This window comes from Scyliorhinus torazame, chromosome 22 (genome assembly GCF_047496885.1).
Source record: "Scyliorhinus torazame isolate Kashiwa2021f chromosome 22, sScyTor2.1, whole genome shotgun sequence".
Taxonomy (NCBI): domain Eukaryota; kingdom Metazoa; phylum Chordata; class Chondrichthyes; order Carcharhiniformes; family Scyliorhinidae; genus Scyliorhinus; species Scyliorhinus torazame.
Window position 1 is genome coordinate 34,149,258 of NC_092728.1, and position 24,014 is coordinate 34,173,271.

At 48.4% G+C, this 24,014-nt stretch overlaps 1 protein-coding gene across 1 annotated transcript in view; it reads right to left on the bottom strand.

Moving 5' to 3' along the window:
• Nucleotides 1-2,720: 2,720 nt before the first annotated feature.
• LOC140398998 (protein AMBP-like) overlaps nucleotides 2,721-24,014 on the bottom strand; it is a 322,967-nt gene continuing 301,673 nt past the window's right edge. The window contains exons 9-10 of the mRNA XM_072488038.1: nucleotides 10,831-11,004; nucleotides 2,721-2,943 (exon numbers count right to left, since the gene is read on the bottom strand). Of these exons, the coding sequence (XP_072344139.1) occupies nucleotides 2,906-2,943; nucleotides 10,831-11,004 (212 nt within the window). The 3' untranslated portion in view covers nucleotides 2,721-2,905. The remainder of the gene's footprint in view (nucleotides 2,944-10,830; nucleotides 11,005-24,014) is intronic.

Here is a 24,014-nt window from a genome sequence, read left to right on the forward strand (position 1 = left end):
TTTTCAGTGGATGCCTTTTGGAATTATTTCTGCTTCGGAAATATTTCATCGGGCCATGGAACACGTAGTGGAAGGGCTGCCGGGTGTACGTGTATATGTAGATGACATTGTTAACTGGGGAGCCACGCAGGAGGATCATGATGCTCGGCTCTTGCAAGAACTCCATAGGGTCAAGAAAATTGGCCTCAAACTTAATCGGGCGAAATGCCAGGTTAGTGCGGAGACCATCATATTTTTGAGCAACAGAATATCATCAAAGGGTGTGCAGCCGGATGATGAGAAAATCAAGGCCATGATCAACATGATCAACATGATCAAAAGGATGTCTTGCGAATTCTGGGCATGATCAACTTTGTTGGAAAATTCATTCTAAACCTTGCCTCCATGACTTCTTAGCTCAGGGAGTCCATTAAAAAGGATGTGAGTTTCCGGTGGTCGCCGAAACATGAACAGGAATGGAGAGCGATCTGTGTCTCCTGAACAACGGCGCCTGTGTTGGCCTTCTACGGCCCGGCTATGTAGACATAAATCTCCACGGACGCGTCTCAAGATAGATTTGGAGTGGTGCTGTTGCAACGGGGTGCAATTGGAGAGTGGCTGCCGCTAGCAGATGCCTCGAGGGCCAAGACAGATGCAAAGCGGTATTATGCATAAATTGAGAAAGGATGCCTTGGACTTGTCAGGGGGCTGCAAAAGTTCCATGATTACATGTATGGGCTCCCCACATTCTTGGTTGAGACAGACAACAAGACTCAATAGCCCCCAAGAACCTGTGCCAAATGACTCCACGGATACAACATCCTATGAAGAAGCTGCAGTAATATGATTTTAAATTGATCTTTCCACCAGGCAAATTTCTGGCTGTCACTGACACACTCGCAAGAGCTATGCCCATATGTGAAGTCTCTCCAGGGGCGGAAGAAGTTCAAATACATGTCAATCTGATATCCGCATCATGACCGGTACCGGATGAGAAATCAAAGCTCACCAAAGCAGAAACATTCAAGGATCTGGTGCTTCAAAAGGTGATTGGGTGTCTGAAGGTCAGCTGGGCAAAAGGCACCTGCCCGCCTACTATAACATTTGTGCTAAACTCTGTGAGGTGGATGGCCTGCTTCTAAGACAACACAGGATTGTCATCCCCCACTCGCTACGGCCGCTCATGCTTAAGAAGCTGCACAAAGGAAATTTAAGCATGAAGAAATGCAAGCGCAGGGCTCGGGAGACAGCATACTGGCCTGGTGTCACCCAGGACATAGCAGCCATGGTGGAGCAATGTGACACCTGCCAGAAATTTCGCTGCAGGAAAAACAAGGAGCCCATGTAGGTCGAAGAACTTGTTGTCAGCCCATGGTACAAGGTCGGGGTGGACTTGTTCCACTTTCAAGGGAGAGACTACGAGTGGTCATTGATTACTTTTCCAACTACCCTGAGGTGGCACAGTTGTCCAACACAACAGCAAGTTGTGTGATCCAACATGTAAAGTCAATCTTCGCACAGTATGGCATACCATCAATTGTCATGTCGGACAATGGGCCCTGTTTTAGCAATTATGAATGAACTGCGTATGCTCACCGGCATGACTTCAAGCACGTAACATCGAGCCCGCTCTACCCACAGTCAAGTGGGAAGGCGGAGAGGGCGTTCACATAGTCAAACGGCTGCTCATGAAAGCGTTAGACAGTGGGGAAGATATGTACCTCGCCCTGCTCAGCTACCGGTCAACCCCACTGGTAAATGGCCTGTCACCAGCACAGCTGTTGATGAACAGGCAGCTGCGGACAACCCTTCCCTCCATGGCAGTCCCCAACATAGACCGAAACCTCCAGCCCAAACTCATCTCACAGAAGCACAAACAAAAGGATGCATATGATGAATCTGCGAGGGCCCTCCATCCAGCCTCTGCAAGTACGTGACACAATTAAAGTTGGGAATCCAAATGTTGGTCGAGGCTATAATGGTTGCCCAGCACGCGGGCCCACACTCATACAGGGTACTCACTGACGATGGCTCATTTCTGCGCCAAAATCGAAGAGCTCTATCAAGGTACAGCGACCCTTTGTCCTCAACCCGGCTGATGAGTCAGAGTACAATTCCAAGAGTGAAATAGGTGCAGCAGATCTGGCGCACCCTGGGGCAACTGATGTGTCTGTGTAGGTGCCGGGGGAAGGTGCAGTGAGTGATGCAGATGGGGCATGCTCAGCTGCCCAGATGATACTCAGGCAGTCGTCCAGAGTGCAGCGGATCCTGATAGACTAAACCTGTGACTGAACACTTCTTTCTCAAAGCAGAAATGTGATTGTAAATAAACCTGTTAGATATTAAAACCTGTTACCTAGAAATCTGATAAAACCTGTTGGTTATGAGATTGCGTAGCTCTGTCAATTGCATTGTCAATTCTGCTGTTCATCATCCATGTCATTCTGTATTACCGCCTCACCACACTGGTGCCTCATTTTTTTAAACACTTGGTGCTGCAGCTGGCATGTTCTCCTATACTCCTCACTGAACCAGGATTGGGTCCCTGGTTTGATGGTAATTATACAGTGAGGAACTTTCCAAGCCATGAGGTTAAAGATTGCGGTGGAATACCATTTTGCTTCTGTTAATTCACTTTGAGTTGCTGAATCTGCTTTGAATCTGTCCCATTTAGCACAGGGATACTGCCACACAACATTGCACACTTAACAATCCACATTCTGGACACTCGAGGCAAATGATTGATTTGATTATATTTTATTGGTCAATCTGTTTGAAAGCATCATCACAATATCGAGCCTGAATTTGTTTAAACTTCCTCCCTCTGTCTTTAGGATCAGGCCCACACAGCGTGTCTAATGGATCATGTTAAATCATCACTTTAACGACCATTGTTACTCTTAATTTTCTCTTCTTTTATTTCCAGCTACACTTTCTTTGGAACAGCCAGAAGCTCATCCTCACCTGGAAAAGAGAGTAGGAACAGTTAGCTCAGAGTCAGTTACAGGTCAGTGCCACATGAAACATCAAGCAGTTTCTGCCCTTCCCTTTGACTCTGGGATGCTCTGATCTTTGAACAATATTTAGTCCCTGTCAAATCTGCACAGAGTAAACACATTGAACGAAGGGGAGAATGCAAAAATACTCGTTTCTGACACATACACCAACTCCCTCCACTCCCCGAAGTATCTCCCGCCCCGACCGACACTCAGTTCGGAGTTTTTATATTATGTGGGCTCCCCTCGTTAAAGGGGAAGCCCCGCCCCATTACCGGAAAGTGCAAACTCTGTGGAGTGTTATGGGCCAGGGCTTAGAAACTCCAAAGTGTATTATGAAGTTCACCTGACCTTCAAGCTTTATGTTGAATTTGGCTGGGATGAGCACAAAAGTCTTCACTGTAGGTGTGATTCATCAGACTACCAAGACACTTTAATCAAAACAAGGTTTATTCTAAGAATTTAGTTAACACACATATGTATATAAACACAGCAAGAATTTTTATCAATTACAAACATAAAGACACATCACAGCTACAGTAATCTATGTATAACACTTAATGAATTCCCTCTTAGCTGTTCCAATTCAATAACAAAATCTAATTAAACCAAAACCCTTTTTCAGGGGTGTGGCCCAATACACTGTATTCTCACTTGAATGGGACTGGTCCTTTTCCTGAAATTCTGATCCAGTTCCAAACAGCAGATTCAAACTCCTTCCGGAAAGCAACTATATCTTTAAAGTTACCAAGCAGTTAGCCACACCCAATGGGCTTCATACCAGAACAGCATTTTAAAATTAAAACAGAGCAAAATAGAGAAAACACCTCTTTCTCCTTCTGCAGTCCAAAGCAGTCAAACTGAATCTGAAATCGCCTCTCACCTCACAGCCACAGACCAATGTCCTACAAGTCACATGATAAGGACTAAACCTTTCTGAAAGGGACACTCACATGACAGGAGGTCACGGAGAACCGAATGGTCCACAGCCCTTGATCTCCGTGGAGATTGTAACACTCCTCCCCCCATGTCTGGGACGAGGTCCGTGGACTGGCATAAGGAGCCCCTCCTTCTCCATTGTGCAGTGTCCGGAGATGTATACTGGACTGGGAACCGAAGTTTGTGTGTGGAGGGCCTGGGTGGAGTTGGTATGGCAAGTGCGCCATTGGGAATCGATTCAGCAGATTCTGTCAGCAACTGAATTTCCATGTCAGAGACGGACGGGTCTGCGGCGGCATCTCGGCGTCCTGGAGCTCGACAGTCAGTGGAGTTGAGGGCAGCGGTGACAGGAGGGGCGGAGGAACATGCGGAAAGTGGTGTAGCTGGGATTTGGTCCAGCAAATCAGGGACGCGGCTGCGGAGGTGGTCTATGTGCCTGTTCGATTCGCGGCCTTATGCAGCACTAGGAGGCTGGTCCGGTTTCTGACAACACCACGCCCGGGATCCATGCGGCGCTGCCGCCAAAATTCTGGACCTATACCGAATCGCCCATGGAACATCGCAGGGGCGTACAGAAACAGATTGTGTCCACCACGGGTCTGTTCTGGCCACATCGAACCTGCCCACCAACATCTGGAATTACCAAACACAGTCAAGTGCGCAGGCGTGGTCCAATTTCAGAAAAGGAACCAGGCCTACCGAGTCTCCCAAGATCCAAACATCTGCTTCCTCATGCTTTGCTTGAATGTTTGGACCACCCGTTTGGCCAATCCATTGGAGTCTGGGTGCTACAGAGCGGTGCGCACATGGCAAATTCTGTTCACGGTCACAAATGAACCGAACTGCACGCAGAAAGCCGTCCTGTTATCTGGGACTAACACCTCGGTTATCCTGTGAGTGCTAAAGGTCTGGCGCAGGTGTTCGATTGTGGACTTTGTGGTAGTTGCCTGCATCTGGTGGACCTCCATCCACTTGGAGTGGACGTCTAATATGACAGGAAACATGGAAGCCTGGAAATGTCCCGCAAAGTCTATGTGGAGGCTGGACCAAAATGGTCACGGTCGCCGCTCTCACCATGAGGATGGGTCCCTGCGCTCCGGGGTTTCCATTTGTCCATGGGGCACCCAACATGGCCGCCAACTATGTCTACGCCACGTGGATGCGTCCCTGCACTCTGCCCAGCCTCCCTTTGCCCAGAGGCCCTCCCGATTGGCTAACTGCAGCGCCATCCTGGTTCCTCGCCCTGCTCCATGCCTGCCGAGACCCGCGCCTGTACCGTTTCTTGTCCTCAACCTTCCCTTTGCTTATTTTCTGGCCTGTGCTCCCCCTGCCCCTTATCTCCCCGCCCCCCCCGCCTTAGGCCTTGTGTCCCTCTGTTTCCCCCCCCCTCCCCCCCCGCGTGTTCTTCCTCCCTTCTGCCCCGTTCCCCCCCTTTATGGCAGGCGATCCCTGTCCCCTGAGAGGTGCGCCGCGCCCCCCCCCCTTGCTTTTTGCCCTCCCGTGGTAGCTCTCCTCGCTAGTACGGTGGCTCCCTTCCCAGTGCTTGTCTAACTCTGGCCCTGTTGTACCCTCCTCCTTCCATCCCTTATCTCACCCTCTTGCTTGCTTTCCTTACTCTCGCTCCCCTTGGCCTGCTCCCCCTCACCACCTTGAGTGAAGAGACGAGCCTGAAAACGAGGCAGCACAGTCCCACGGAAAAAAACATACGCATAAAGTTTGTGATATTATTGTCTCTGTTTGCGATCTGTCCCCCACTCTCTGATTCTTTTTTTCCGCCCTGCTTTCATCGTGCCGCAATTGCTCTTCCTCCAATTTGTTTGTTTTAACGAACACATCAGCCTCCACCAGGGTGTTAATGTACACTTCCTTGCCCTTGAATGTCACCCAGAGTCTGGCCAGGGATAGCATCCCAAATCGTACCCCACTTTTATAGAGCACTGATTTTGCTCTATTAAACTGGGCCCTCTTTTTTGCCAGGACCGCTCCAATATTCTGGTACACCCTTATCTAATGCCCATCCCACGAGCATGATTTTGTCTGGCGGGCCCACCTTAATATTTTTTCTCGGTCCTGGAACTGGTGCAGCTTCGCGATAATCGCTCTGGGCTGCTCCCCGGCTTTGGGCCTGGGTCGAAGCGACCTGTCCATTTCTGAAGGGTTTGGAAAGTCCTCCCTCCCCACTAGCTTGCCCAGCATTTGGGCGATGTAGCCCGTTGGGTCTCTAGCCTCTATCCCCCCTGGCAGGCTCAGCATTCTGTCATTCTGCCGTCTGGACCTGTTTTCCTAGTCCTCCACTTTCCCTTTTAGGCTCCCCTGGGCCGCCACCAACCTTTTCACTTCGGTTTCCAGAGCTACAATCCTGTCGCTCTGGTCCGAGGCAGCTTCCTCCAAATCCAGGATTATTTTTTTCGTGTGCCTCCACCTTCCTACCCAGGCCTTCTATGGTGCGCTGCATTTTGTTTGTCGCCTCCGACATCACTCCTTCAACATTATGTGGAGCTCCATCCTGATCACCTCCTTCATGGCGTTCAACTCCTTTTTAAGCACATTCCTCCATTCGTCCCCCTGTTGTGGGGGTGGGGGTTGCTACGTCCTACTCCTGCTCCGCTGTTCGGTTTGCCAGCCTTTCCCCCTCCTGGTTCGCCTGAATCTCCGCCTCGCCTCGTGTGGCCGCCTGTCTGCTCTCCCACTGTTCCTGCCTCTTTCCTTCGCTGCTGCTCCTAATATCTCACCATCCCCTCGGTTTGCTGTTGCCAGGCATGTTTCTCTCTTGCGCCCTTCATATTTGGGTGGATTTTGGTGGGCTTTTTAAGCCAAAATTCCCAATAAATTGACTATGTTGGGTCCGATTGGCAGACGAGCCACCTGATGTGCGTCTGCTCAGCACATCGCCGCCACCAGAAGTCAACCTCCGTCTTTCTATTGAAAACAGTCCAGGTCTATTCAGTCTCTCCACATAGCTAACACCCTCCAGACCAGGCAACATCCTGGTAAACTTACTCTGCACCATTTCCAAAGCCTCCACATCCTTCTGGTAGTGTGACGACCAGAATTGTGCGCAATATTCCAAGTGCGGCCTTACCAAGGTTCTATACAACTGTAGCATGACTTGCCAGTTTTTATGCTCGATGCCCCATCCAATGAAGACAAGCATTCCATATGTTTTCTTGACTACCTTGTCGACTTGTTTTGCCACCTTCAAAGATCTGTGGACCTCCACGCCAAGATCTCCTCTGACTTTCTATATTCCTAAGAGTTTTGCCATTTACGGTATATTTCCCCTTTATGTTAGCCCTACCAAAATGCATTACCTCAAATTTGTCCGGATTAAACTTCATTTGCCATTTCTCTGCCCAAGTCTCCAACCGATCTATGTCCTGCTGTATCCTCTGAGAATCCTCAACACTATCTGCCACTCCACCAACCTTGGTGTCATCCGTGAACTTACTAATCAGACCGGCTACAGTTTCCTCCAAATCATTTATGTACAACACAAACAACAGAGGCCCCAGCACAGATCCCTGCGGAACACCACTAATCACAACCTTCCAATCAGAAAAACTCCCTTCTACTGCTACCCTTTGCCTTCTGTGACTGAGCCAGCTCTATATCCATCTTACCACCTCACCTCTGATCCCATGTGACTTCACCTTTTGTACCAGTCTGCCATGAGGCACCTTGTCAAAGTCTTTACAACATCCACCACTATCTCCTCATCAATCACCTTTACCACCACCTCAAAAAACTTGATCAAGTTAGTGAGGCACAACCTCCCCTTCACAAAACCATGCTGTCTATTGCTAATGAGTCCATTTGTTTCCAAATGGGTATGAATCCTGTCACTGAGAATTCTCTCCAATAATTTACCTACTTCCGACGTGAGGCTCACTGGCCTATAGTTTTCAGGATTATCCCTGCTACCTTTCTTAAACAGCAGTACCACATGAGCTATTCTCCAATTCTCTGGGATCTTGCCTATCGCCAATGAGGATGCAAAGATGTCAGTCAAGGCACCAGCAATTTCCTACCTTGCTTCTCTCCATATTCTGGAGTAAATCCCACCTTGCCCAGGAGACTTATCTACCTTAATATCTTTTAAAAAACCCAATACCTCCTCCTTTTTGATGTTAACATGATCCAGACTGTCCACACTCCCGACCCAAGAACCATCTTCCACAAAGTCCCTTTGTTTGGTGAACACTGATGCAAAGTACCCGGCGGGCTTGCTCCAGTCATCAAAAGCTGAGGACTCTAGTGGGAGCCACCCAATGTGCGCCCTCCACCTACATGTCGCCACCAGAAATCTCTGCCCACCGTAAATCTAAGTGAGTTTCCACTAGGAACTTCCGTTGTGTAGCTGTGTCGCGGATTCCACAGACCAAGCGATCTCTCAAGGCTTCATTCAACATTGGTCCAAACTTACAGGACTCTGTAGGCGGGTCAAAAAGTCAGAAGTCGATTCACCCTGAGCCTGGGTGGCTGTGTGAAATCGGAACACGCGAATAATTATGGGGGTTTGGAGTTAACATGTTCCCTCGCTAAGGCCACTGAGACGACGAAAGACCTGGTATGAGGTACATCCGGGAAGATCAGACTTTTGATGATACTATTGGTGGGCTTGCCATGAGCAGTATTACCGTTTGCCGTTCACCCCGATTATAGTGTTGGTTTGAAAAAGAATTGCCTTTGTTCAATGTACTGTCCCCAATGATCAGTATCTGCATCATATGGCTCTAACTTTCCAATATGAGGCCTCTCTGCTGGCTGAAGAGAGGTCTCCTGAGGCTTATGCAAAGTGGTCCGAGTAGAACAAAGAAAATTACAGCACAGGAACAGGCCCTTCAGCCCTCCCAGCCTGCGCCGATCCAGATCCTTCATCTAAACCTGTCGCCTTTTCCAAGGATCTACTTCCCTCTGTTCCCCGCCCGTTCATATATCTGTCTAGATGCATCTTAAATGATGCTATCGTGCCTGCCTCAACCACCTCTGCTGGCAAAACGTTCCAGGCACCCACCACCTTCTGCGTAAAAAACCTTCCACGCACATCTCCCTTAAACTTTCCCCCTCTCACCTTGAAATTGACACCCCCACTCTTGGAAAAAGCTTGTTGCTATCCACCCTGTCCATACCTCTCATAATTTTGTAGACCTCAATCAGGTCCCCCCTCAACCTCCGTCTTTCCAATGAAAACAATCCTAATCCACTCAACCTTTCTTCATAGCTAGCACCCTCCATACCAGGCAACATCCTGGTGAACCTCCTCTGCACCGTCTCTAAAGCATCCACATCCTTTGAGTAATGTGGCGACCAGAACTGCACGCAGTATTCCAAATATGGCCTAACCAAAGTCCTATACAACTGTAGCATGACCTGCCGACTCTTGTACTCAATACCCCGTCCGATGAAGGCAAGCATGTTGTATGCCTTCTTGACCACTCTATTGACCTGCGTTGCCACCTTCAGGGTATAATGGACCTAAACTCCCAGATCTCTCTGAACATCAATTTTCCCAGGACTCTTCCATTGACCGTATAGTCCGCTCTTGAATTAGATCTTCCAATATGCATTATCTCGCATTGGCCTGGATTGAACTCCATCTGCCATTTCTCTGCCGAACTCTCCAATCTATCTATATTTTGTTGTATTCTCTGACAGTCCTCCTCGCTATCTGCAACTCCACCAATCTTAGTATTATCTGCAAACTTGCTAATCAGACCATCTATACCTTCATCCAGATCATTTATGTATATCACAAACAGCAGTGGTCCGAGCACAGATCCCTGTGGAACACCACTAGTAACCTTTCTCCATTTTGAGACACTCCCTTCCCCCACTACTCTCTGTCTCCTGTTGCCCAGCCAGTTCTTTATCCATCTAGCTAGTACACCCTGAACACCATACGACTTCACTTTTTCCATCAACCTGCCATGGGAAACTTTATCAAACGCCTCACTGAAGTCCATGTATATGACATCTACAGCCCATCCCTCATCAATTAACTTTGTCACTTCCTCAAAGAATTCTATTAGGTTTGTAAGACATGACCTTCCCTGCACAAAACCATGCTGCCTATCACAGATAAGTCTATTTTCTTCCAAATGTGAATAGATCCTATCCCTCAGTATCTTCTCCAACAGTTTGCCCACCACCGACGTCAAGCTCACAGGTCTATAATTCCCTGGATTATCCCTGCCAGCCTTCTGAAACAAAGGGACAACATTAGCAATTCTCCAGTCCTCCGGGACCTCACCCGTGCTCAAGGATGCTGCAAAGATATCTGTTAAGGCCCCAGCTATTCCGTCCCTCGCTTCCCTCAGTAACCTGGGATAGATCCCATCCGTCTGGATGTCCACCTTAATGCCTTTTAGAATACCCAAAACTTCCCCCTGCGAGTACGCAGCACATGGTGCCGACGGCAGCTACACTTGATCCTCGTCGCCAGTTTGGAATCCACACAGAGTGAATACACATGGAATGCAAAAATACTGGGTTCTTTTGACACGCACATCAACTCGCTCCACTCCCCGAAGGGTCTCCTGCCCAACCTGTACTCAGGCCAGGGGTTTTATGCTATGTTAGCATTGTTAAAAGCGAAGCCCCACCCCGTTAGCCGGGAAGTTCAGACTCTGTGGAGGTCATGGAGAACTGGATGGCTCACACCTGTGACCTCTACGGGGGCTGTAACCACCCCATCCTGACAAAGGCACAAAACTTCACATTCCTGCCTCTATTTCTTCCCTTGCATACCTGCGCTCGCACTATCTCACTTCAACCACCAGCAGAACTTTGACTGGTGGCTGCGAGTTCTACCATGTCCAACCCCATGAAATGGAAGTGACCAGGAGATAGAGTTACTCCCAGCTGAAATATACCAAGGTTCAGCTGAGACAAAGATTCAAAGGAACACATGCTGTACCTTCTGGAACTGCGTCACAGTACTCGTCACACTCCTTCCTGGTGTAGAATTTGTTGCCATTTCCTTGACACCCACTGTACATGAAGGGAACACATTTACCAATAACTGAGTCAAATGCCCAGAGATTAATCTTTGCTCTGCATGGACCAGCTTCTCTCGGCAATCTACAGGCAGCTGTAAGAGAGGACCAGAGACATGTTTGACAGAGAATCATTGGGAATGAGGGAGCAGGCAGAGATACTGAGAATCTACAACATTAGTTAAATACGCAATTAGACTTGGCTGTGAAGCCTTCATGGTGGAATAACCTGCTAACATTTGCTGTCAAGACATAAATGGCTTGGTAGTACAGTGGTTAGCCCTGTTGCTTCACAGCTCCCAGGCCCCTGGTGCTGTGATGCAACAGTGCTAGCCACTGTACTTAATACTTAATCAGTACTTTGTCTTGATGTCGAAGGAAGAGGATATCAACAAAATATTGATCGCAGTGGAGATGGTCGAGGTAATGGATGAGAAAGATTTACAGGAAAGGCTGGTCATGTGTAAAGTGGATATGTCACCTGGCCCAGATGGTTTGCATCCCATGTTGCGAAGGAGCTGGAACTGGCTTCAGTGAAAGGACTTACTATAATCTTCCAAACTTCCCTAGATTTGGGGCAGCCGGCAGAGGATTGGTGAGCGAAAAATGTGACTCCTTTATTCAAGAAAGTGTGTAAGAACATTTCGAGTAATTATAGACCAGTCAGTTTAATATCAATGGTGGGTGAGGCTTTAGAAATAATATTTAGGGAAAATAGTCAACAGCCATTTGGAGAGGTCTGAGTTAATTAGAACATAGAACAGTACAGCACAGAACAGGCCCTTCGGCCCTCGATGTTGTGCCGAGCATTGTCCGAATCCAAGATCAAGCTATCCCACTCCCTGTCATTCTGGTGTGCTCCATGTGCCTATCCAATAACCGCTTGAAAGTTCCTAAAATATCCGACTCCACTATCACAGCAGGCAGTCCATTCCACACCCGAACCACTCTCTATATCTCCCACCCTGAATCTGATAGTTATGCCCCCTTGTAACAGCTACATCCACCCGAGGAAATAGTCTCTGAACGTCCACTCTATCTATCCCCCTCATCATCTTATAAACCTCTATTAAGTCGTCTGTCATCCTCCTTCGCTCCAAAGAGAAAAGCCCTAGCTCCCTCAACTTTCCTCATAAGACCTATCCTGCGAACCAGGCAGCATCCTGGTAAATCTCCTTTGCACCCTTTCCAATGCTTCCACATCCTCATCCTTCCTAGAATGAGGTGACCAGAACTGCACACAATACTCCAAATGTGGTCTCACCAGGGTCATGTTGCAGCATAACCCCACGGCTCTTAAACGCAAGCCCCCTGTTGATAAACGCTAACACACTATAAGCCTTCATCACGGCTCTATCCACTTGAGTGGCAACCTTCAGAGATCTGTGGACATGTACCCCAAGATCTCTCTGTTCCTCCACATTCCTCAGAACCTGCCGTTGACCTTGTAATCCGCATTCAAATTTGCCTGACCAAAATGAATCACCTCACACTTATCAGGGTTAAACTCCATCTGCCACTTTTAAGCCCAGCTCTGCATCCTATCAATGTCTCTTTGCAGCCTACAACAGCCCTCCACATTATCCACTACTCCACCAATCTTGGTGTCATCAGCAAATTTACTATCCCAACCTTAAACTCATTCATCAAAGTAATTGATAAAAATCAAAAATAGCAGAGGATCCAGCACTGATCCCTGTGGTGACTGGGCTCCAGGATGAAAATTTACCACCGACCACCACCCTCTGTCTTCTATGTGATAGCCAGTTACTGATCCAATTGACCAAATTTCCCTCTATGCCATGCCTCCTTACTTAATGCATGAGCCGACCAAGGGGCACCTGATCAAACGCCTTACTAAAATCCATGTATACGACATCAACTGCTCTACCTTCATCTATATACTCAGTTACTTCCTCAAAGAATACAATGAAACTTGTGAGGTAAGACCATTACCCCTCACAAATCCGCGCTGACTATCCTGGATTAAGCTGTATCTTTCCAAATGATCATAAATCCTATCCCTCAGGACCCTTTCCAATAATTTACCTATGACCAAAGTGAGACTAACCAGCCTATAATTCCCAGGGTTATACCTATTCCTTTTCTTGAACAAGGAGACAACATTTGCATCTTTCCAGTCTTCTGGCACTATTCCTGCAGACAGTGAGGACATAACGATCAAAGCCAAAGGGTCTTTAATCTCATCCCTCGCCTCCCAAAGAATCCTAGGATATATCCCATCAGGCCCAGGGGACTTATCTATCCTCAGGCTTCTCAAAATTTCTAACACATCTTCCTTCCGAATATCTACCTCCTCCAGCCTACCAGCCTGTATCGCACTATCCTCCTCAACAACATGGCCCCTCTCCTTTGTGAACACTGAAGAAAAGTATTCATTTAGGGCCTCTCCTATATCTTCCTTTTCCTAGGTTTGCTCGTGTCACACGGGAGGGTTTAAACTAGTATGGCAGGGGGGTGGGCACGGGAGCAATAGGTCAGAAGGTGAGAGCATTGAGGGAGAACTAGGGAATAGGGACAGTGTGGCTCTGAGGCAGAGCAGACGGGGAGAAGTTGTTGAACACAGCGGGTCTGGTGGCCTGAAGTGCATATGTTTTAATGCAAGGAGCATTACGGGTAAGGCAGATGAACTTAGAGCTTGGATTACTACTTGGAACTATGATGTTGTTGCCATTACAGAGACCTGGTTGAGGGAAGGGCAGGATTGGCAGCTAAACGTTCCAGGATTTAGATGTTTCAGGCGGGATAGAGGGGGATGTAAAAGGGGAGGCGGAGTTGCGCTACTTGTTCGGGAGAATATCACAGCTATACTGCGAGAGGACACCTCAGAGGGCAGTGAGGCTATATGGGTAGAGATCAGGAATAAGAAGGGTGCAGTCACAATGTTGGGGGTATACTACAGGCCTCCCAACAGCCAGCGGGAGATAGAGGAGCAGATAGGTAGACAGATTTTGGAAAAGAGTAAAAACAACAGGGTTGTGGTGATGGGAGACTTCAACTTCCCCAATATTGACTGGGACTCACTTAGTGCCAGGGGCTTAGACGGGGCGGAGTTTGTAAGGAGCATCCAGGAGGGCTTCTTAAAACAATATGTAAACAGTCCAACTAGGGAAGGGGCGGTACTGGACCTGGTATTGGGGAATGAGCCCGGCCAGGTGGTAGATGTTTCAGTAGGGGAGCATTTCGGTAACAGTGACCACAATTCAGTAAGTTTTAAAGTACTGGTGGACAAGGATAAGAGTGGTCCGAGGATGAATGTGCTAAATTGGGGGAAGGCTAATTATAACAATATTAGGCGGGAACTGAAGAACATAGATTGGGGGCGGATGTTTGAGGGCAAATCAACATCTGACATGTGGGAGGCTTTCAAGTGTCAGTTGAAAGGAATACAGGACAGGCATGTTCCTGTGAGGAAGAAAGATAAATACGGCAATTTTCGGGAACCTTGGATGACGAGTGATATTGTAGGCCTCGTCAAAAAGAAAAAGGAGGCATTTGTCAGGGCTAAAAGGCTGGGAACAGACGAAGCCTGTGTGGCATATAAGGAAAGTAGGAAGGAACTTAAGCAAGGAGTCAGGAGGACTAGAAGGGGTCATGAAAAGTCATTGGCAAATAGGGTTAAGGAAAATCCCAAGGCTTTTTACACGTACATAAAAAGCAAGAGGGTAGCCAGGGAAAGGGTTGGCCCACTGAAGGATAGGCAAGGGAATCTATGTGTGGAGCCAGAGGAAATGGGCGAGGTACTAAATGAATACTTTGCATCAGTATTCACCAAAGAGAAGGAATTGGTAGATGTTGAGTCTGGAGAAGGGGGTGTAGATAGCCTGGGTCACATTGTGATCCAAAAAGACGAGGTGTTGGGTGTCTTAAAAAATATTAAGGTAGATAAGTCCCCAGGGCCTGATGGGATCTACCCCAGAATATTGAAGGAGGCTGGAGAGGAAATTGCTGAGGCCTTGACAGAAATCTTTGGATCCTCGCTGTCTTCAGGGGTTTTCCCGGAGGACTGGAGAATAGCCAATGTTGTTCCTCTGTTTAAGAAGGGTAGCAAGGATAATCCCGGGAAAACTACAGGCCGGTGAGCCTTACTTCAGTGGTAGGGAAATTACTGGAGAGAATTCTTCGAGACAGGATCTACTCCCATTTGGAAGCAAATGGACGTATTAGTGAGAGGCAGCACGGTTTTGTGAAGGGGAGGTCGTGTCTCACTAACTTGATAGAGTTTTTCGAGGAGGTCACTAAGATGATTGATGCAGGTAGGGCAGTAGATGTTGTCTATATGGACTTCAGTAAGGCCTTTGACAAGGTCCCTCATGGTAGACTAGTACAAAAGGTGAAGTCACACGGGATCAGGGGTGAACTGGCAAGGTGGATACAGAAGGCAGAGGGTAGCAATGGAGGGATGCTTTTCTAATTGGAGGGCTGTGACCAGTGGTGTTCCACAGGGATCAGTGCTGGGACCTTTGCTCTTTGTAGTATATATAAATGATTTGGAGGAAAATGTAACTGGTCTGATTAGTAAGTTTGCAGACGACACAAAGGTTGGTGGAATTGCGGATAGCGATGAGGACTGTCGGAGGATACAGCAGGATTTAGATTGTCTGGAGACTTGGGCGGAGAGATGGCAGATGGAGTTTAATCCGGACAAATGTGAGGTAATGCATTTTGGAAGGGCTAATACAGGTAGGGAATATACAGTGAATGGTAGAACCCTCAAGAGTATTGAAAGTCAAAGAGATCTAGGAGTACAGGTCCACAGGTCATTGAAAGGGGCAACACAGGTGGAGAAGGTAGTCAAGAAGGCATATGGCATGCTTGCCTTCATTGGCCGGGGCATTGAGTATAAGAATTGGCAAGTCATGTTGCAGCTGTATAGAACCTTAGTTAGGCCACACTTGGAGTATAGTGTTCAATTCTGGTCGCCACACTACCAGAAGGATGTGGAGGCTTTAGAGAGGGTGCAGAAGAGATTTACCAGAATGTTGCCTGGTATGGAGGGCATAAGCTATGAGGAGCGATTGAATAAACTCGGTTTGTTCTCACTGGAACGAAGGAGGTTGAGGGGCGACCTGATAGAGGTACACAAAATTATTAGGGGCATAGACAGAGTGGATAGTCAGAGGCTTTTCCCCAGGGTAGAGGGGTCAATTACTAGGGGGCATAGGTTTAAGGTGAGAGGGGCAAAGTTTAGAGTAGGTGTACGAGGCAAGTTTTTTACGCAGAGGGTAGTGGGTGCCTGGAACTCACTACTGGAGGAGGTAGTGGAAGCAGGGACGATAGGGACATTTAAGGGGCATCTTGACAAATATATGAATAGGATGGGAATAGAAGGATACGGACCCAGGAAGTGTAGAAGATTGTAGTTTAGTCGGGCAGTATGGTCGGCACGGGCTTGGAGGGCCGAAGGGCCTGTTCCTGTGCTGTACATTTCTTTGTTCTTTGTTCTTGTTCAGACTCCATGCACACGTTCCCACTACTGACCTTGATCATTCTTTTATTCCTCATAAGTGTAAAAAGCCTTGGGGTTTACCTTGATCCTACCCGCCAAGTACTTCTCATATCCCCTCCTAGCTCTCCTCAGCCCTTTCTTGAGCTCCTTCCTAGCTATCTTGTGTCCCTCAAGTGCCCTAACTGAATCTTGTTTTCTCATCCTTACATAAGCCCCTTCTTCCTCTTGACAAGACATTCAACCTCTTTTGTAACCCTCACTCGACCATTTCCTCCCTGCCTGACAGGGACATACATATCAAGGACACGCAGTATTTGCTCCTTGAACAAACTCCACATCTCAATTGTGCCTATCCCTGACAGTTCCTGTTTCCGTCTTATGCTCCCCAATTCTTGCCTAATCGCATCGTAATTACCCTTCCCCCAGTTATAAACTTGCCCTGCCGTATATTCCTATCCCTCTCCATTGCTATAGTGACAGTCACCAAATTGTGGTCACTATCTCCAAAGTGCTCTCCCACAATGAAATCTAACACTTGGCCCAGTTCATTACCCAGTACCAAATCCAATGTGGCCCCGCCTCTTGTCGGTCTATCCTCATATTGTGTGAGGAAACCCTCCTGCACAAACTGGATAAAAACAGCCCCATCCAAACTGTTCGAATTATAGTGGTTCCAATCAATATTTAGAAAGTTAAAGTCACCCATGACAACTACCCTGTGACTACCGCACCTATCCAAAATCTGCATTGCAATCTTTTCCTCCGCATCTCTGTTACTGTTTGGGGGCCGATAGAAAACTCCTAACAAAATGACCGCTCCTTTCCTATTTCTAACTTCAGCCCACACTACCTCAGTAGACAGATCCTCCTCAAACTGCCTTTCTGCAGCCATTGTACTATCCTTGATTAACAATGCTACTCCTCCACCTCTTTTACCACCTTCCCTAATCTTACTGAAACATCTAAACCCCGGAACCTCCAACAACTATTCCTGCCCCTATCCACGTCTCCGTAATGGCCACAACATTGTAGTCCCAGGTACCAATCCATGCTTCAAGCTCACCAACCTTATTCCTGATGCTCCTCGCATTGAAGTAGACACACTTCAAACCACCTTCATGCCTGCAGGTCCGAACTTGTGACCTTGGTACCTTCCTCAGTACTGCACTACCCTCAACCTCCTGAACTCCAGCAACGCTATCTCCTGGACTACAAATCAGTTTCCCATCCCCCTGCCAAATTAGTTTAAACCCCCCCGAAGAACTGTAGCAAATTTCCCTCCCAGGATATTGGTGGCCCTCTGGTTCAGGTGTAACCCATCCTGTTTGTACAGGTCCCACCTTCCCCAGAATGTGCTCCAATTATCCAAGTAACTGAAACCCTCCCTCCTACACCATCTCTGTAGCCAGGTGTTTAACTGCACTCTCTCCCTGTTCCTCACCTCGCTAGCACGTGGCACTGGCAGCAACCAGAAATGACAACACGGTCTGTCCTGGCTCTCAGCTTCCACCCTAGCTCTCTGAACTCCTGTTTTACATCCCCGTCACTTTTCCTACCTATGTTATTGGTACCGATGTGTACCACGGCTTGTGGCTGCTCCCCCTCCCCCTTAAGGATCCTGAAAACATGATCAGAGACGTCACGGACGTTGGCACCCGGGAAGCAACACACCAACCGTGAGCCTCTATCGTTGCCACAGAACCACCTATCTGTACCTCTAACTATAGAGCCTCCAATAACTAATGCTCTCCTACTCTCCCCCCGTCCCTTCTGAGCAACAGGGACAGACTCAGTGCCAGAGACCTGGCCACCATGGCTTACCTCTGGTAGGTTCCCGCCCCAACAGTATCCAAAATGGTATACCTGCATTGTGGCCTTTACTTTGTGTTGGTTTATGAATTACTGTTTAATTTATCTCTTGGGCCTCCTGAGATTTTATACTGGCGTCAAGGAAAAGAGCAACTGTGAATATGGACAACCTTATCGCACCGGGGTACCCAGCATGGGAGTGGGGTAGAGGGATTTTGAAAATACCACTTTTTTGAAGGCTGGGTCTTTGATGGAGGTGTTGAAGACTGTGCCCAGTATACCTAACTGATGACCGGGACAGTATACCGAACGGATGCCTGTGCCTAGTATACCGAACGAATGACTGTTCCCAGTATACTGAATGGATGCCTGTGCCCAGTATACCGAACGGATGACTGTGCCCAGTGTACCGAACGTATGACTGTGCCCAGTATACTGAACGGATGCCTGTGCCCAGTATCCTGAACGGATGGCTGTGCCTAGTATACCGAATGGATGACTGTGCCCAGTATACCGAACGGATGCCTGTGCCCAGTACACCGAACGGATGACTGTGCCCAGTATACTGAACAGATGCCTGTGCCCAGTATACTGAACGGATGCCTGTGCCCAGTATACTGAACGGCTGGCTGTGCCCAGTATACCGAACAGTTGACTGTGCCCAGTATACCGAACGGATGACTGTGCCCAGTATACCGAACGGATGACTGTGCCCAGTGTACCGAACGGATGGTTGCCCAGTATACCGAATGGATGACTGGACCCAGTATACTGAACGGCTGACTGAGCCCAGTATACTGAACGGATGACTGTGCCCAGTATACTGTATGGATCACTGTGCCCAGTATACCAAACAGATCACTGTGCCCAGTATACTGAACGGCTGACTGTGCCCATTATACCGAACGGATGCCTGTGCCCAGTATACCGAATGGCTGACTGTGCCCAGTATACCGAATGGCTGACTGTGCCCAGTATACTGAACGGCTGACTGTGCCCAGTATACTGAACGGATGACTATGCCCAGTATACCGAACAGATGCCTGTCCCCAGTATACCGAATGGCTGACTGTGCCCAGTATACTGAACGGCTGACTGTGCCCAGTATACCGAACGGATGCCTGTGCCCAGTATACCGAGTGGCTGACTGTGCCCAGTATGCTGAACTGATGACTGTGCCCAGTATACCGAATGGATGACTGTGCCCAGTATACTGAACGGCTGACTGTGCCCAGTATACCGAACAGTTGCCTGTGCCCAGTATATCGAACGGATGACTGTGCCCAGTATACCGAACGGATGACTGTGCCCAGTATACCAAATGAATGCCTGTGCCCAGTATACTGAACGGATCACTGTGCCCAGTATACTGAACGGATCACTCTGCCTAGTATACCGAACGGCTGACTGAGCCCAGTATACCGAACGGATCACTGCGCCCAGTATACCAAACAAATGCCTGTGCCCAGTATACTGTACAGCTGACTGTGCCCAGTATACTGTGCGGCTGACTCGGCCCAGTATACTGTACGGCTGACTCGGCCCAGTATACTGTACAGCTGACTGTGCCCAGTATACTGTACGGCTGACTCGGCCCAGTATACCGAACGGATGGTTGCCCAGTATACTGAATGGATGACTGTACAGTGTACCAAATGGGTAACTGAGCCAAGTGTACCAAACGGTGACTGTGTGCAGCACGATAGCACAGTGGTTAGCACTGTTGCTTCACAGCTCCAGGTTCGATTCCTGGCTTGGGTCACTGCCTGTGCAAGTCTACACATTCTCCTTGTGTCTGCGTGGGTTTCCTTCGGATGCTCCGGTTTCTTCCCCCGTGCAGGTTAGGTGGTTTGTCCATGCTAAATTGCACTTAGTGTTCAGAGGGATTGGGTGGGGTTACTGGGTTACGGGTATGGGGCGGAGGTGTGGGCTTAAGTGGGGTGCTCTGTCCAAGGGCCCTTGCAGACTTGATGGGCTGAATGGCCTCCTTCTACACTGTAAATTCTATGTCATTGCCCAGTATACCAAACAAATGACAGGGCCCAGTATACCGAGCGGCTGTCTGTGCCCAGTATACCAAAAGGATGCCTGTGCCCAGTATACCGAATGGATGGCTGTGCCAAGTATACCGAACGGATGGCTGTGCCCAGTATACCGAACTGTTGACTGTGCCCAGTATACCGAACTTTGACTGTGCCCAGTATACCGAACAGTTAACTGTGCCCAGTATACCAAACAGTTGACTGTGCCCAGTATACCAAACAGTTGACTGTGCCCAGTATACCAAACAGTTGACTGTGCCCAGTATACCGAACAGTTAACTGTGCCCAGTATACCGAACAGTTAACTGTGCCCAGTATACCGAACTGTTGACTGTGCCCAGTATACCGAATGGATGACTGTGCCCAGTGTACCGAACAGTTGACTATGCCCAGTAAAGCGAACAGTTGACTGTGCCCAGTATACCGAACGGATGGCTGTGCCCAGTGTACCGAACTGTTGACTGTGCCCAGTATACCGAACGGATGACTGTGCCCAGTGTACCGAACAGTTGACTGTGCCCAGTATACTGAACTGTTGACTGTGCCCAGTATACCGAACGGATGACTGTGCCCAGTATTCCGAACTGTTGACTGTGCCCAGTATACTGAACTGTTGACTGTGCCCAGTATACCGAACAGTTGACTGTGCCCAGTGTACCAAACGAATGACTGTGCCCAGTGTACCGAACAGTTGATTGTGCCCAGTATACCGAACTGTTGACTGTGCCCAGTATACCGAACAGTTGATTGTGCCCAGTATACCGAACTGTTGACTGTGCCCAGTGTACCGAACAGTTGACTGTGCCCAGTATACCGAACAGTTGACTGTGCCCAGTATACCGAACGAATTACTGTGCCCAGTGTACCGAACAGTTGACTGTGCCCAGTATACCAAACGGATGACTGTGCCCAGTGTACCGAACAGTTGACTGTGCCCAGTATACCGAACGAATGACTGTGCCCAGTATACCGAACAGTTGACTGTGCCCGGTATACCGAACAGTTGACTGTGCCCAGTATACCAAACGGATGACTGTGCCCAGTGTACCGAACAGTTGACTGTGCCCAGTATACCGAACGAATGACTGTGCCCAGTATACCGAACAGTTGACTGTGCCCGGTATACCGAACGAATGACTGTGCCCAGTGTACCGAACAGTTGACTGTGCCCAGTATACCGAACGAATGACTGTGCCCAGTATACCGAACAGTTGACTGTGCCCGGTATACCGAACGAATGACTGTGCCCAGTGTACCGAACAGTTGATTGTGCCCAGTATACCGAACTGTTGACTGTGCCCAGTATACCGAACAGTTGACTGTGCCCAGTTAACCGAACTGTTGACTGTGCCCAGTATACCGAACAGTTGACTGTGCCCAGTTAACCGAACTGTTGACTGTGCCCAGTATACCGAACAGTTGACTGTGCCCAGTATACCGAACGAATGACTGTGCCCAGTGTACCGAACAGTTGATTGTGCCCAGTATACCGAATGGATGACTGTGCCCAGTATACCGAATGGATGACTGTGCCCAGTATACCGAATGGATGACTGTGCCCAGTATACCGAATGGATGACTGGGCCCAGTATACTGAATGGATGACTGGGCCTCATGTACCAAACAGTTGTCTGGGCCCAGTATACCGAGCGGATGAGTGCCTGAAAGGTTGCAGTGTTTCTTTCAGGCAAATGGTATTGTTGGAGACGATGGACAGTAGGTAATACCCCTGACCGCCTGCGAGACATTCAACAAAATCAAGAACCTCACCCACCCAGCGGCCCCTGACTTGAAGACCTTTGCCAAGCTCGTGGATCTTGTTGCGAATCATTACGACCCTAAGCTTTCGGTGATTAATGCAGAGGTACCAGTTCAATACGGCCAGATGACCCCCTGGGAAATCAGTTCCAGAATGTCTGACGCACCTGACGTAAGTCAGCTGAACATTGCGACATCTCTCCCTGAGATGTTAAGAGTTTATTTTGTTTGTGGAATTAACAATATAACATCAAAGGATGCTGTTAGCGGAGCTGATATTAGACCTGCAAAGAGTCCACAAGAATGTGGAAAAGGGGGTTCAGGAGCTGCAAGGTTCCATTGATTACAGGGTACACATTGCCTCCAACCCGCCTCCCAACCATTGATTCCGTCTGCACCTCCTGCTGTCTTGGAAAAATGGGCAGCGTAAACAAAGACCCCTCCCACCTGGGTTATTCTTTCCTCCAACCCCTTCTGTCGGGCAGGAGAAACAAAATTCTGAGAACATGCACTAACAGATTCAAAAATAGTTTCTTTCCCGCTGTTACCAGACTCCTGAATGACCCTATTATGGACTGAACTGATTTCTCCACCGAGTAGTACTACACTCCTTATGTTACACCAATGTCTGTGTCCATCTATCTTTCTATCTATCTATCGTTGTGTATCTATCATAGGTCCTATGTTTTTCATATATGGAATGATCTGTCTGTACTGTACGCAGAACAATACTTTTCACTGTATCTTGGTACATGTGTTAGTGCTCTTTGGGGGGGTTTAAACTAATGCAGCAGGGGCATGGGAACCTGGATTGTAGTTTTAGGGTAAGGGAGAATGAGAGTATAGAGGTCAGGAGCACAGATTTGACGTCGCAGGAGGGGGCCAGTGTTCAGGTAGGTGGTTTGAAGTGTGTCTACTTCAATGCCAGGAGTATACGAAACAAGGTAGGGGAACTGGCAGCATGGGTTGGTACCTGGGACTTCGATGTTGTGGCCATTTCGGAGACATGGATAGAGCAGGGACAGGAATGGATGTTGCAGGTTCCGGGGTTTAGGTGTTTTAGTAAGCTCAGAGAAGGAGGCAAAAGAGGGGGAGGTGTGGCGCTGCTAGTCAAGAGCAGTATTACGGTGGCGGAGAGGATGCTAGATGGGGACTCTTCCTCCGAGGTAGTATGGGCTGAAGTTAGAAACAGGAAAGGAGAGGTCACCCTGTTGGGAGTTTTTTATAGGCCTCCTAATAGTTCTAGGGATGTAGAGGAAAGGATGGCGAAGATGATTCTGGATAAGAGCGAAAGTAACAGGGTAGTTATTATGGGAGACTTTAACTTTCCAAATATTGACTGGAAAAGATATAGTTCAAGTACAATAGATGGGTCGTTTTTTGTACAGTGTGTGCAGGAGGGTTTCCTGAAACAATATGTTGACAGGCCAACAAGAGGCGAGGCCACGTTGGATTTGGTTTTGGGTAATGAACCAGGCCAGGTGTTGGATTTGGAGGTAGGAGAGCACTTTGGGGACAGTGACCACAATTCGGTGACGTTTACGTTAATGATGGAAAGGGATAAGTATACACCGCAGGGCAAGAGTTATAGCTGGGGGAAGGGCAATTATGTTGCCATTAGACGTGACTTGGGGGGGATAAGGTGGAGAAGTAGGCTGCAAGTGTTGGGCACACTGGATAAGTGGGGCTTGTTCAAGGATCAGCTACTGCGTGTTCTTGATAAGTATGTACCGGTCAGACAGGGAGGAAGGCGTCGAGCGAGGGAACCGTGGTTTACCAAGGAAGTGGAATCTCTTGTTAAGAGGAAGAAGGAGGCCTATGTGAAGATGAGGTGTGAAGTTTCGGTTGGGGCGATGGATAGTTACAAGGTAGCGAGGAAGGATCTAAAGAGAGAGCTAAGACGAGCAAGGAGGGGACATGAGAAGTATTTGGCAGGAAGGATCAAGGAAAACCCAAAAGCTTTCTATAGGTATGTCAGGAATAAGCGAATGACTAGGGAAAGAGTAGGACCAGTCAAGGACAGGGA